The sequence below is a fragment of the Carcharhinus amblyrhynchos genome, chromosome X (genome assembly GCF_965287045.1).
Source record: "Carcharhinus amblyrhynchos chromosome X, sCarAmb.v2.hapA, whole genome shotgun sequence".
NCBI lineage: Eukaryota > Metazoa > Chordata > Chondrichthyes > Carcharhiniformes > Carcharhinidae > Carcharhinus > Carcharhinus amblyrhynchos.
The window spans coordinates 7,504,142-7,519,691 of record NC_137359.1 but is presented as its reverse complement, the minus strand read 5'-3'; the positions used below and the strand labels follow the sequence as shown (position 1 = coordinate 7,519,691).

Below are 15,550 nucleotides of genomic sequence, written 5' to 3'. Positions count from 1 at the left end.
TTGCGTCAGTGGATAAAATCAGTCAGGATTCCAGCTCTGGCTCACTGCAGACAAGATCTACCTGATGATATTTGCAGCCTGGCTTGACAAATGGAGAATAATCCCTTTAGGCTTAGCCCAAGGGAAGGAAACAGTGGGGTGGGGGGGGGAGAAAAAAATGGTCGGGCCAATATTACCCTTGAATGCAAGGCATTGAATAACTTGGATCAAAAAACAGCTGAAACCGTGATGGATACTTCTTTTTAATTAAGTTTTATTTGTGTCATTTCATTTCTCGGTCATGAAATATCCCAGAATAGATAACATTCAACAAAGATACATCATAGGATGGATTTAATACAAATAAAAAAAATTCAAAACAAATGTGTTTTTTTAATAGAAAAGCTTTCTATCTTTATTGCTGCAGAGGAGGGGTAGTGGGTTGAGAAAAAAAATACAAGTGACAGAATCTTTTCACAAGGAAACAAGTTCATTAGTGTTGTGATGGGAATGTTCTAGTCTACCATGCTTCAAACCAGTATTGCAAAATATTTAAAACATTTGAACTATTTTACATATACAAAATAGTACAGATCCTTGGTTTGTTTTGCCTCCCCCCCTCTCAAAAGCCTACCTCTTTTTTTTTAATTTCCCCCCTCTAATTACAAGAAAAAGGTTGCATGAAAGCAAGGAATTAGGGAGAAAAATAGGTTGTAGGAGAAAAAAAAAATAGGATTAATTTTTATCCACATGCCTAACTTTGGAAAACACAGGGGAAAAAATTCTGTGAATGGTTTTCACCAGATTTGATTGGAGATCAGACCACACATCATCCACTTAGAATTTTTTTTTGCTGCAATACTGATTTTGTTCTTGAAAAAAAAAAGGGACTGGATGTTAAATTAGCGTTACAGTTCTGTGACACCACGAATGGCAGCTTCAGAATTCAGCACCGTCAGATCTTGACTGGATCCCTCTAGTTCACTAAACTGCCACAGAAGAAGAAACCAGAAGCCAAAAAAAAGCACCTTTATATTTGCTTCGAATTAAAACGAGGAGTGAGCATCAGGACTTAGATTTTTCTTGCTTCTGTCCCTGCTACTGTGTGTTTAGTCCCTTTAAGATCATTAGTGTGAGGTAGCTTAAACTGGGGAAGTTCTAGATTGTTGTTCCAAACTTCCTTCATCTTGATAGAAAAAGAGGGCAGGCAAAAGTTAGATACTGGAGCAGTTGGAATCTCAAAAGTCTGCAAAAAAAAAAATCCACAAAAAAAAAGCCCAGATCAACTTGTACTTTCCACATTTTTATATCAATTGTTCTCCATGTTACAGACTGGTTTTACAACATAGCACCATTTTTTTTATATTTTACACAGTCTCCTGCTAGTAACCTTTTTACAGACTGGTACAGCATGAAGATTAGTAATACCTGTGCTGGTACAATCCAGGGGAGGGACTTCAACAGATATCAGTAACACTTCCACCTGACCTGACGATCTTACAGGAAAACAATAAATAAATTAACCGTTTTCACAGTCTGTCCAGCTAGGCCATGAAGTCCAAAATGTAAGCGTGTGGATGAATGGAGTGATGGATTGAATCAGCCATTCAGTGCAGAAGTCCTAGAAGTGATTGGAAAGTACTGAGGTCCTTATAATTTTACAAGAAGCAGACTGAGCCAATGTCAACACCAAATTCCTGATCTGAGCCGCCAATATCCAAAGGTGCAACATCCACAATGGGCAAACGGGTTGTTTTCTGTGATCTGTATTCAATGACTGTCTTGCCCCACTTGCCAGTATGTTTCTGAAAAAAAGTATAACAAAGATTTTCAGCAATCAACTCAAATGTAAATTAAGTTTATGTATTCATGTCACAAGTAGGCTTACATTAACACTGCAGTGAAGTTACTGTGAAAATCCCCTAGTCACCACACTCCTGTTCGGGTACACGGAGGGTGAATTTAGCATGACCAATCCACCTAACCAGCACTGTGGGAGGAAACCAGAGTACCCGGACGAAACCCATGCAGACACAGGGAGAACGAGCAAACTCCACACAAACAGTGACCCAAGCTGGGAGTCAAACCCGGGTCTTTTGCGCTGTGAGGCAGCAGTGCTAACCACTGTGCCAACATAGTCTAAACATTCCAGTCAGACTGTTCAGGAGAGATGTTAAGAAGTATTTCTACACATAAAGGCTGGGACTCTCCTCCACAGATGGCAGTTGATGCTCAATCAGTTGCTAATTTTAAATCTGAGATAGATAAATTTTGGTTAAGCAAAGGTATTAAGGAATATGGGCCAAACTATGCGGACTTCAGCCACAGATCAGCCATGATTGCATGGAATAGCAGAACAGGCAGAATGGCCGACTCCTGCTCCTATGTTCCTGTGTAGGATTCTCTGAATCTTGGTGTTGGATCAGTAGCTTTGTATTAGCTCACAGCCCTGTCCCCTGCAATTACATTTCTCCCACCGTTTAACCCTGGTGGCAATCTCTGTTCTCATGAGGCAGTCCATCCTGCTCAAGGTGTCCCCAGCTTTTCCCAAGATGCTAACAGAAGTTGCATACCCCACCTTACAAAGGAAATATACCTGTCTTTAATGCACTGTTAACTCTATTTGACGTTCAATTTGAAATATATTTGGAAACATACCGTGCAGCCATCCTCCAAGACAGTGTATGTGAACCGGCTGTTTCCTTCAGCTCTGATTTCAATATCGTTTGAGCCTTGCAATAGAAGGGCCTTCTTCAGATTACCAGAAGCTCTATCCATGTAGGCAATGCTATTTTTGCAGTGATAGGTGATGTTTTGGGAGGCCTCGGTGGACAGCAGACGCAGGAACGTCATCTGGATGGCAGCAGTGTTGGCTGTCAAACTACCATCACCATAGCTGAACTGTAAGAGAAGGGAAAGAAAGAAGTAAAGTTTATTTATTAGTCATGAATAGACTTACATTAACACCGCAATGAAGTTACGGTGAAAATTCCCTAATCGCCACACTCCGGCACCTATTCGGGTACTTTGAGGGAGAATTTAGCATAGCCAATGCACCTAACCAGCACATCTTTCAGACTGCGGGAGGAAACCAGAGCCCCCAGAGGAAACCCACACAGACAATGTGCAAACTCCACACAGACAGTCACCCAAGTCAGGAATCGAATCTGGGTCCATGGCACTGTGAGGCAGCAGTGCTAACCACTATGCCACCATGGATTGGCCATGCTAAATTGCCCCTTATCATCCAAAGATGTATAGTTAGGTGGATGGGTCATGCAAAATCATCCCCAAGTGTTCAACGATGTGTAGTTTAGGTGGATTGGCCATGCTGAATTGTCCAGTAGTGTCCAAAGATGTGTGGGTTAGGTGGATTGGCCATGGTAAATTGCTCCTTAGTATCCAAAGATGTGTAGGTTAAGTGGATTGGCCATGCTAAATTGTCCCTTAGTGTCCAAGGATAGGCAGGTTAGGTGGATTAGTTATGCTAAATGTGCGGGGTTATGGGGATAAGGTGGAGTTGGGCCTGGGCAAGATGTTGCCAAGAGCCAGTAACACTCGAAAGACAGAATGGCCTCCTTTTGCACTGTAATTCTATAATTCTAATACTGACTGGGGTTCAAGGTGCGAATATATCATTTCAAATAATTATAAGATGGACACTGAATAAACTTGCCAAAGTCACTTAAAGGGCTTAACTCCCAGAGAAAACAAGTCAAAATTTGGAAAATTAGAGCACAGAGGGGAACTACTTTACTCAAAGCATAATTGAATGTAGAATAAGATTCCAGAAGACCAGTGTCAACAGATTCAAGAGACAACAAAGTGGCTTGTGTTTTCTCTCCTATTTTTCTCCCTCCTCTCCTGAAGGTTTTGTAGACTCTTCATTGGAATAGGATTCTATGGTCCACATCCAAGGTTCACTGGAAAGCAATGAAGGGTGAGGACCCTGACCACTTTTCCCCTCCCTAACTTGAGTGCCCCAGCTGAGACCGGCTAACTCAGCACAGACCTCCTCTGTCATAACATACGCAATGGGAGAGGGGGTGCAGAAAATCTGGGTCTAACGCTGAATGAGGTCAACTGATAAATAACTTTTCCTTTTAATGTGAGGGAGAATTACTCACTAACTCTATGAATGATTGATATTCAGCATCCATCATAATTCTATTGTTAATACCCCTACAAGAATTATTCAGGCACTTACATGGAAACCGCCATTCATAGTCTCGCCAAACCATACGTGTTTCTTGTCTTTACCCTTGCTTGTCCACCAGTTCTTACGTGGAATGCTTGTTGGGTTGGGATAGACGCAGGTCTCACCAGTTTCCATGTTACAGAAGACCTTGATGGCATCGAGTGTGCAGCCCTGGTTAGGATCGATCCAGTAATCACCTGTCAGAGAACGTATTTGTATAAATCACAGAGCAGGATTCAGGATGGCACCGGAATGTGGCGACTTCTTGCAAGCTGTGCCTAGCATACCCTCTAACTTTATCTTTTACTCTCGTTCTGTGCTTCTAAAACTGTACTCCAACTCTTATCTTTCTCCACACCCTAGCTATGATTGTAACACTACATTCTGCACCCTCTCCTTTCCTTCTCCCCATGCATGGGCGGCACGGTAGCACAGTGGTTAGCACTGCTGCTTCACAGCTCCAGAGTCCTGGGTTCGATTCCTGTCTTGGGTCGCTGTCTGTGTGGAGTTTGCACATTCTCCTCATGTCTGCATGGGTTTCCTCCAGGTGCTCCAGTTTCCTCCCACACTCCAAAGGTGTGCGGTTTAGGTGGATTGACCATGCTTAAAAATTGCCCCTTAGTGACCTGAGAAGTGTAGGTTAGAGGGATATAGGGGTAGGGCTTGGGTCAGATTGTGGTTGGTTCCAACTCGATGGGCTGAATGGCCTCTTTCTGTACTGTAGGATTTCTATGAATTCATTCTATGTATGGTACGTTTTGCCGGGAATCGAACCCAGGTTCCTGGTGCTGTGTGAGACAGCAGTGCTAACCCCCTGAATGTTGTGGTGCCATTGATTTGTGAAGATGTGGTGGCTTTCTCACTGGGTACAAAGATTAAAGACGAAATTCTAAATGTGACAGCTACTAAATTTACCCCCCCTTTCCCACGCGTGCTACATTTCAGGCCAATGTGTCACTGGGGGTCCTGACGACCACCTACCGCTCTTCCAGTCTGAGTGACAAAGTTTCAGGTCCCGGCAGGTACGGGCTGGGTTTTTCTTGCTTCCTTCTGGGCTGCGGATATTTTCAATCTGGTTGTTGAGAGACTTAAGAGTGGCATCAACCTCGGCATCATGCTGACGAAGGAACGGAGCAGCCTGGTCAGCCCGGAAGTATCGAAGTGGATCGGGAGCTTTCTCGGGTTGTGCGAGGCCAGCAAAGGCGGACATATCGATGCCAGGGCCTGGAGGACCAGGAGGACCAGGCGGGCCGGCATTTCCAGGAGGACCCTGTTGGGAAATATCCGGAGGAACGTTAAACCTTGGGACACAACGGAAGTGATGAAATCCAGATATGGGAAAGAGTAAGCTAGAGAAAGAGACCGTGGAGCAAGAAAGTAAGGAGAAGAGTTTTCCATGCCCTGTTGTGCCATTTTATTAATTGAAATATTTTCATATTACAAGCTTATCTATTATTTAAAGCAACTTTTGTGTAGGTATGATGCTCGTTGGGCATTATAATGTTACAGTGACTCCAATCAAGGGCAGCAAATGCACTGAATACAAAGAGTGGGTCGATGACGTGATACTCACAGCTGGGCCAGTTTCACCAGAACGACCGCGTGGGCCAGGTGGACCAATGGGACCAGTCAGACCATTCGCACCATCCTTACCAGATGGCCCAACAGGACCGGGAGGTCCCTGAAATAAAGAAGTAGCAAACACCATTAGAAGGTAGCTGTCGTTAACAGTCATGCTTTGACCCTTCTCTAACCAACAGCAATATAACTGCTCATTGCTAATCAATACAAGTACCTACTAAAGGAAGACCCTAATAAAAATAAGCCTTATTTTCTAAATTGTGTTGATATTTATTCTCAGCATCTTGCTGCAACTGCACAAGGTACTGGTGAGGCCACATCTGGAATACTGTGAATAGTTTTGCTCCCCTTATTTATGGAAAGTTATTATTTCATTGGAAGTTCAGGGAAGCTTCACTGGGATGACCCCCAGTATGGAGGGATTGTCTGATGAATCAAAGGGTAAACAGGTTGGGACTCATTGGAACTTAGAAGAATAAGAGATGGTCTTGTTGAAATATGTCAGATTCTTAAGGGGCTTGACAGGGTAAATGTTGAGAGGATGTGTCCCCCTCATGGGAGAGTCTAGGGCCACAGGGCATCATCTCAGAACAAAGGCGCCCCAATTTAAGGCTGAGATGTGGAGGAATTTCTTCTCAGAGTTGAGAGGCTTTGGAACTCCTTGCCACAGAGAGCTAAGGAGGCAGAGTCCTAGGGTGGGATTTTCTGGCTGTGCTCACCCCAAAACCAGAAAACCCCACCCGAGGTCAATGGACCTTTGCATGGTCTGCCCCCCCACCCGCCCACTGTGATTCCTGTGGTGGGCAGGATAGGAAAATCCCGCCCCCCACCTTGTATTTATTTAAGACTGAGATGGACAGATTCTTGATCAGCAAGGGGACCAAGGGTTCTGGGGAAAGGGCAGGAAAGTAGATGTGAGGAATATCATTGGATCAGCCATGATCCTGTTGAATGGTGGGACAGGCTCGAATGGCCTACTCCTGTTCCTATTTCTTATGGGTAACACTAGCGAGGCTGAATGTATTACCCATCCTTAATTGCTACAGTGGCAGGTTTTTATAATTGAATAGCTTGTTAGGCTGTTTGGGAAAAAATGGATTGGAGATGTGTGTGGATCAGGTCAGATGGGGCTGATATGATCCCTTCCTGAATCACCCAGAGAGATTTTTTAGGCAACTTCCACAGTAACTTTTCTCGATATCAAGTCACAGATGACCAGATTTATTGAACTGAACTTGCTTTTGTCGGATCTGAACTCCTGACCTCCATGTTGCTATTCCAGGGCCATAATATTGGGCTGCAGTGCACATTCAATCATATAAATCAAATCCAACCTTGCATTTTAATTTGAAACAAGGTGCATGTTTCAGAGAAGCTACACTGAAGATTTGTGATCATAAAAAGTTTACCAGAAGGAGGCCACTTGGCCCATCATATCGATGCTGGCTGAAGAAGGAGCCACACCCCCCCCCCCCCCCCCCCCCCATCCCACTTTCCAGCATTTGCTCTGTAACCCTGCAGGTTACGGCACTCAAGGTCCAGATCCAGACATCTTTGAGGGTTTCTGCCTCTCCTACCCTTTCTGGCAGTAAGTTCCATACCCCCCACTACCCTCTGGGTGAAAACATTATTTCTAATCTCCTTTCTAATCTTTCTGCCAATCACTTTGTCTCCCCTAATCACTAGCCTCCCTGCTAAAGTAAATAAGCCCTTCCCCTCCACTCTATCCAGGCCCCTCACAATTTTATACATCTCAATCAAACTTCCCCTCAGCCTCCTCTGAGCCAATGAGAACAACCCCAGTCTACCCAATCTTTCCTCATCACTCCAATTATCCAGTCCTGAGTGGCAACATCCTTGTAAATCTCTTCTGTACCCTCTCTAATACAATTACAGCTTTTTAGAATGAGGTGACCGGAACCACACACACACAGTGCTCAAGTTGTGGTTGGACTAATGTTTTACATAGTTCCAGCATAACCTCCTCGCTCTTATATTCTATACTTTGGCTAATAAAGGAAAGGAATCCATGTGCCTTCTTAACCACTTTGTCAACCTGTCCAACAACCTTCAGAGATTTATGGCCATTCGCTCCAGGGTCTCTCACTTCCTCTATGCCTCTCAGCATCCTCCCATTTATCATGTATTCCTTTGCCTTGTTTGACGTCTCCAAATGCATCACCTCATTTCTCTGGGTTCAGTTCCATTTGCCACTTTTCTGCCTATTGATCAGTCTATTGATATCTTCCTGTAGACCACAGCTATCCTCCTATCAACTACACAGCCAATTCCCGTATCACCTGCAAACTCCTTGGTCAATTCCGATACATCCAGATCATTAATATGTCTCACAAAAAGCAGGGGGCCTCATACTGAGCCCTGTGGAACCCCACTGGAACCAGCCTTCTAGTTACAAAAATACCCGTCCACAATTACCCTTTCTTTCTTCTGCCACTGAGACAATTTTGTACCCAGCTTGTTACATTCCCCTGGATCCCAGTGACTTTGTTATAACCAGTCTGCCACGTTGTACCTAAAAAAACCTGTGTTAAAATCCACGTAGACAACATCAACTACATTACCCTCATCAATCCAAAGAACAAAGAAAAGTACAGCACTGGAACAGGCCCTTCGGCCCCTCCAAGCCTGTGCTGATCATGATGCCCTAACTAAACTGAAAAAAAAACCCTCCTGTCCTTACTCGGTCCGTATCCCTCTATTCCCTCCCTATTCATGTATCCATCCAGATGCCTCTTAAATGTTGTTAATGTCCCTGCTTCCACCCCCTCCTCTGGCAACGCGTTCCAGACACCCACCCCTCTCTGTGTGAAAAACCTCCCCCGCACATCTCCCTTAAACTGTCCCCCTCTCACCTTGAACCTGTGCCACCGCACCCCCCCACCCCCCCACCCCCCCCCCCCCCCTGTGTAACTGACACTTCCACCCTGGGGAAAAAGCCTCTGACTATCTACCCTCTCTCTGTCTCTCATCATTTTGTAGACCAGGTCTCCCCTCAGCCTTCGTCTTTCCGGTGAAAATAATCCCAGTTTATCCAATCTCTCCCCATAGCCAACACCCTCGAGACCAGACAACATCCTGGTGAACCTTCTCTGCGCTCTCTCCAGAGCTTCTACATCCTTCTGGGAGTGTGGTGACCGGAATGGCATGCAATATTCCAAATGCAGCCTAACCAAGGTTATATATCACTTCTATGTGCTCTTTTATATATAATCCTCCACGTTACTGCCTCAAAAAGTTCAATGAAGTTTGTCAGATATGACCTTCCTTTAAAAAGTCCATGCTGACCATCCTTGATTTGTCTATATTATTCCAAGTAACAGTTTATCCTGTTTCTCAGAATTGGTTCTAATAGTTTGGCCATTGCTGAGGTCAGGTGGTTATTTTGAGGACATCATGAAACCGGTGTCACAATATTTACAGTGTGATACTCCACACGCTTATCAGCCTTTATAGAGAATTCAGTTTTGGAGATGTCTTTCTCACTTGCGTTTTACCTAAAGAAAACTGAGTGTAAGCTTCCTGGTAATCCTTACCCTAGGGCCAGCGGGGCCAGGAGCTCCTACAGCACCTTGATCACCAGCGGGACCCTAAGAAAGAAAGAAAGAAAACGGAAATGTTATATCTTCACATGGAATTTGCAACAATGGAACGAGCTGCAAAAAAGCTCCATCCACAGCAAGCTCAGAACCCCAACGTTCCTACATTTTAGGGACACAAACGCACACAATCTAAACGGGGAGGAACAGGAATTTGAGCCTTTGACCCGATTACGCAAGGTCTCCACTCCTTTTCTCGGCGTTGAATTTTAAGCTGGCCATAAAAACAGGTCAAGAACTCCAATATAGGGTCAAGGAGCAAGTCAACAGGCTGCATTTCTCATTGCCTCATCTTCTGGAACACCCAAGATGTATGGCACGGCAGTACAGTGGCTAGCACTGCTGCCTCATAGCGCCGGTGGACCTGGGTTCGATTCCCAGCTTGGTCCCTGTCTGTGCAGAGTTTTGCACTTTCTCCCCATGTCTGTGGGGATTGGCTCCAGCCTCCTCCCAAAAGATGTGCTGTTTAGATGCATTGGCCATGCTAAATTCTCCCTCAGTGTACCCAAACAGGAGTGTGGCAACTAGGGGATTTTCACAATAACTTCATTGCAGTGTTAATGTGAGCCTACTTGTGACACTAATAAACTTAAACTTAACATGCATCAGGAATTAAGCCTGGATCCTTCTGGGTTGTGTGGCTTTATTATACACGCACTTCCTCAATTGAGTATTGGGGGTGTGTGTCAATTGCTTGCAGCAGTTTGGAAGTAAGAAATAAAGAACTAGCTAATTTGGTGCCATACTTACTGTTGAGTTTGCAGTTTCGAATCCCATTTCAGGACTTAGGCATGTAATCTCAGGTGCTGTGTTACCAGAGATGGATGAAACATTAAGTAAAGATTAAAAAATGCTTGCTCAGGTGGAAGATCCGGTGGGGTGACTGGAGGATCAGAATTCTGCTGGTGTTCCAACTTAATGAAAATCACCAAAAAAATTTACAATTATTACTTTTGTTACGGGATTGGGCCAAGTGCAATTTTAGCAACTGAATAATTCACTGACTGGGAAGTATCTTTGCACGTCCTCAGCACACAATGGGACGCAAGTTCTTGTATCCTTACAAAGAAGAAGATGGTTTAAAAGGGGAGGCGATGGCCTTGTGGTATTATCGTTGGGCTATTAATCCAGACACCCAGCTAATGTTCTGGGGGACCCAGGCTTGAATCCCACCACAGCAGATGGTGGAACTTGAATTTGATTTTAAAAAATCTGGAATTAAAAATCTACTGATGACCACAAAACTATTGCTGATTGTCAGGAAAAATCCATCTGGTTTCCTTGATGTCATTTAGGGAAGGAAATCTGCCGTCCTTATCTGGTCTGGCCTACATGTGATTCCAGAGCCACAGAAATGTGGTTGACTCTCAACTACCCTCTAAAGTGGCAAGCCACTCAGTTTCAAGGGCAACTAGGGATGGCCAGCCAACGACACCCATGTCCCATGAAGGAATAAAAAAAAGTACTCGTATTGATTGCATTAACAAAATACTCACAGGAGGACCAGGTAAACCTTGCAGCCCAGTGAAGCCTCTGTGTCCTTTCTGTCCTCTTTCACCTGTCTCACCAGCTTCACCCTTGTCGCCGCGAGGACCTTGAGGACCCTGAAGCAAATATGAATGCAAGAGGTTAAAGCAAGCTTGTCAAGCCTGGGAAGGAGACTCATTGTATCATTTCTTACGAAAGGACATGCTGGAATGACAATATCAGTGCATGAATTTCACATGGGAAGTTGAAAATCCCATTGGGCATTAATTTAAATTGCTTTCCAGTCTCAGGTAAAGGTCCATGTGTTTTGATTGAGCTTATGGTCAGACACTAGGTGGGATTTTACAGCTTCGCTCGTCCTGAAATCAGGCCTGAGGTCAACAGGCCTTTCCATATTCCGCCCCGCGCCCGCTGTAATTCCCGCGGTGGGCGGGATGGTAAAATTCCAGCCATTGTGATCATGTTGACAGTTCTGGTTAAAGAAGTGCTTGCAATATTCATAGAATCATATAATTCCTACAGTGCAGAAGGAGGCCATTTGGCCCATCGAGTCTGCACCAACAACAATCCCACCCAAGTCTTATCCCCATAACCCAACGTATTTACCCTGCTAGTCCCCCTGACACTAAGGGACAATTTAGCATGGCCACTCCCCCTAACCCACACATCTTTGAAGTGTGGGAGGAAGCCCACGCAGACACAAGGAGAACGTGCAAACTCCACACAGTCACCCAAGGCCGGAATTGAACCCAGGTCCTTGGCGCTGTGAGGCAGCAGTGCTAACCAGTGTGCCACCATTGTAGGACTGTCTTTAAGGAGTTGTCAGCACCTGGAGTGATTCAGCAATTTTACTAATAAGCCACCTCCAGGATGGACCCCCAATATGGCCGGCCTAACAGAGGGCCAGGAGGTTAAGATCCTCAGCACCCCCACACGAGAGAGATAGGCATTGCTCATGCAGCTCTGGGATTGAGAAGGTGCAGAGGTAAGTAAGCAAATAGAAATCCGAGGGGCCAAGCAAGCTGGGCCCTCTGGATGACCGAGTGGGACAGTGGACCTGGCCCTCTGTGCACGAGGCCTTCCCTTTGGAGCATGGAGCCTTCAGCCAAAGGGAGGCCACTTCCATGGGCAACCTGGCCATGAGACTCAGGGGCCACTCTGCCACTGATACAATAGTGGCACGCCTGAAGAGTCACCTCTTATCACATCCTTAAATATCCTCAAACTATGATTGAGACAAGGGGTAAACCTTTTAGAACTTGATGTGAGGAGAAATTTCTTCACCCAGAGGGTGGTGAATGTGTGGAATTCACTACCACAGGATGTAGTTGAGGCCAAAACATTGTGATTTTAAAAAGAAATTAGATACAGCTCTTGGGGCTAAAGGGATCAAGGGATATAGGGGGGGATCAGGATATTGAATTTGATGATCCGCCATGATCATCATCAGGCCTCCTCCTGCTTCTAGTTTCTAAATTAGCTGCCCTCCTCCGTTCGGCGGGCACATCCATTCCACATCCATTTTCGCCACTGGCAAATGATCCTGGTGGCGGGACTGCCTAGGGGAGCTGCCCCAATATGGCGCCTCGTTATTTTCCCAAACCCAATCTCATGACCTCCCAGCCTTTGGAGTCAGGAAAACTGTGGCCATTAATTCTTCAGTGCATAGCATTCTCTTAGCTGATGATCACAGAATGGTCCCTGCACAGGAGGAGGCCTTTCATGTCTGCACTGTCTCTCAGAAGGTTGTCATTCTTAACGCAATAAATTTCTGTTTTCTATAACAGCAAACCTACGTATTTAACCAAACTTGTCCCGTCTAATTATTTGAAAAAGATCCCACATGATCATGTCTCACAATGTTAAATTATAAAAATTACTTACAGGCATACCACGGGCCCCAGCAGGACCAGAAGGACCCATTGGACCTTGAGCACCCTATACCAAAGAAAAATAACATTGTTAACTCAGTAATATGACACTAACAGGATGAATGGTCTATTCACAGATCGCCACTGAGCAGAATCACTTTACATTAGACCCTTAGGTAAAAATGTAGGAAACTAAACGTAAAGAATTTAACAATTGAATATCAAAGAAATCTGGCTCGTGTGGCTGGTGTTTTATCATTTTCCAGCTCTTGCAAATTAAACAATACCGATGTTCCAAAGATACTTACAGGTTCGCCTCTATTCCCTTGCTTGCCAGTCGGGCCAACAGGACCTGGAGCGCCTGGAGCACCAGGAGCGCCAGGGGCACCAACAAGTCCAGTTTGACCTCGGTCACCCTGTTAGGAAGAGAAAGCCATGGTCAGTAAATCACTGATCTCCGGAGGACTGCAATCTTTTTCCACAGATTAATTCGCTTTCACGACTTCAGGTTTATCAGACCATGAAATGCTTTGCTAGAATGAATGGTTGAAGTAGAGACCCCTTTACAAGAAGAAGGATGCACAGGGAAAGGCAACTGGGAGAAGATGGGGCAGTGAAATTAGTTTTGGGATTGCTTTGGCAAATCCAAAGCCAGCAGTGAAACAGCAAGCCAGTATGGGAGAAGTTGAAGGTTTAGCGGTAAGGTCGCTGGACTAGTTATCCAGAAGCCCAGGCTAAAAGTCTGGAGTCATGGGTTCAAATCCCTTCCAAGGCAGCCGGCAGAATTTAAATTCAATCAATAAATCCAAACTATAAAGCCAGTCTTGAATGGTTATCTGGGGTAGGTGGGAACGTGGGTTGAAGTTACCAGATCGGCCACGCTCTTCGTGAGTGGCAGAGTAGGCATGACTTGCCCCACTCTTAATTTGTATGTTCATAGGCTTTCTTCAATGCTACAAACTTTTAACAGGATAAGACACAAAAAGATTCAATACTAAATATGCTAAAATATGAAAAGGTCCCTTAAAGTCATGCAAACATTGACCATAGCAGAACGCAAATATACATACTGAATAGTTCTTTGGAATTCCCTACCCCAGAGGGTTGTGGAGGGTCAGTCGTTGAGTATGTTGAAGACAAGGACTGACAGATTTCTATATATTACAAGGGATATGGGATTAGTGCGGGAGTGGTTTCAATGGGATGTGTGGTCTAGTCCTATGTTCTGAATGGTTTTTGATCTTGATTCCAAAAGGGTAGAATTTTCCGACTGCGCTCGCCCCAAAACTGGAAAATCCCGCCTGAGGTCAACAGACCTTTCCATGGTCTGTGTCCCGCCCGCTACGATTCCCGTGGCAGGTGGGACGGGAAGATTCCCCAGCATTTCTTTCAGCCGAAGGTACAATCAGTGACATTAGTGATGTCTCCAGACACAGTTTAACCCCAATACCTTCCCCTGTCCATTTACAAACAACTGTGGTTTGGGGAGACAGGGTATGAAAAATTTGACCTGATGTTTGGAATAAATGGAGTCCCTTTCTCTGTCTGGCACTGGTAATAATTGAGAACGTTTCCAACAATCCAGCTGGCATTGGTAACATAAGGTCATAAGATCTATATATCAGAGCAGAATTAGGCCGTTTGGCCCACTGAGTCTGCTCCGCCAAAGCTGATAAGTTTCTCAACCCCATTCTCCTGCTTTTTCCTCCATAACCTCTGATCCCCTTACCAATCTAGAATCCATCTGTTTGTGTCTCAAATACACTCAGTGACCTAGCCTCTTCTGTGGCAATGAGTTCCACAGATTCACCACCCTCTGGCTGAAGAAATTCCTCCTCATCTCTGTTCTAAAGGGTCATTCCTTTATTCTGAAACTGTGCCCTTGGATCCTAGTCTCTCCCACTAATGGAAACATCTCCATGTCCACTCTATCCAGGCCTTTCATTATTCTGTAAGTTTCAATGAGATCCACCCCCAACCTCCATTCTTCTAAACGCCATCACGTATGACCATCCTTCTCAGGTCTAGGTGATATCTGGGAAAAATCTCTCACTGGAACAGGTTGAAACTGGGCAGAAACTCACCCCCCTCTGTCTGGCAAGGTACATTGCCCTCTCTGCCTGACATTTTTTGAGGTACAAGAAGACTCTCTTTTGGACAATATTGCCACATGGATTTCCATTTATATCAATGCAGTATCGGCTCTGTTGGATGAATGGAAACCCTCCTAACCTGGCCACTACCTGAGCACAATTAGTTTCTCTGTGTGTGCCACCACAAACCTCTTGGTATGTCATTGGCATTACACAGGTACACTTACAAAAGTGAACTCAACACATATTATCACAATTCAACTCAAATCAACTAAAAACGTAAAAGAAATAATGTAAAAGAAACATTTCTTTCTTTTAAATGAAATTTAACATTCTGAATCTGAGGCAGCACTGCTGCCTCACAGCGCCAGGGACCCGGGTTCGATTCCCGGCTTGGGTCACTGCCTGTGCATAGTCTGCACATTCTCCCCACGTCTGCGTGGGTTTCCTCCAGGTGCTCCGGTTTCTTCCCACAGTCCAAAAGGTTAGGGTGCATTGGCCGTGCTAAATTCTCCCTCCGTGTACCCGAACAGGAATGTGGCGGCTAGGGGGATTTTCACAGTAACTTCATTGCAGTGTTAATGTAAGCCTACTTGTGACACTAATAAATAAACTTTAAACGTTTAATTTTGACAAAGCTAATCAAATTTCAGTAAGCAAAGGAATAAACCGTTTACTTAGCTGTTACAGTCAATTTATTATAAGCTTTAATTGACCACCTAA

At 44.8% G+C, this 15,550-nt stretch overlaps 1 protein-coding gene across 2 annotated transcripts in view; it reads right to left on the bottom strand.

Moving 5' to 3' along the window:
• Window positions 1-204: 204 nt before the first annotated feature.
• The window catches only part of LOC145362011 (uncharacterized), a 90,367-nt gene continuing 75,021 nt past the window's right edge, over window positions 205-15,550 (bottom strand). For both annotated transcript variants that reach the window (XM_080218035.1, XM_080218036.1), the window contains 9 exons: window positions 13,043-13,150; window positions 12,748-12,801; window positions 10,872-10,979; window positions 9,313-9,366; window positions 5,751-5,858; window positions 5,159-5,447; window positions 4,187-4,374; window positions 2,638-2,880; window positions 205-1,784 (listed from right to left, as the gene is read on the bottom strand). In XM_080218035.1, the coding sequence (XP_080074161.1) occupies window positions 1,638-1,784; window positions 2,638-2,880; window positions 4,187-4,374; window positions 5,159-5,447; window positions 5,751-5,858; window positions 9,313-9,366; window positions 10,872-10,979; window positions 12,748-12,801; window positions 13,043-13,150 (1,299 nt within the window). In that variant the 3' untranslated portion in view covers window positions 205-1,637. The remainder of the gene's footprint in view (window positions 1,785-2,637; window positions 2,881-4,186; window positions 4,375-5,158; window positions 5,448-5,750; window positions 5,859-9,312; window positions 9,367-10,871; window positions 10,980-12,747; window positions 12,802-13,042; window positions 13,151-15,550) is intronic.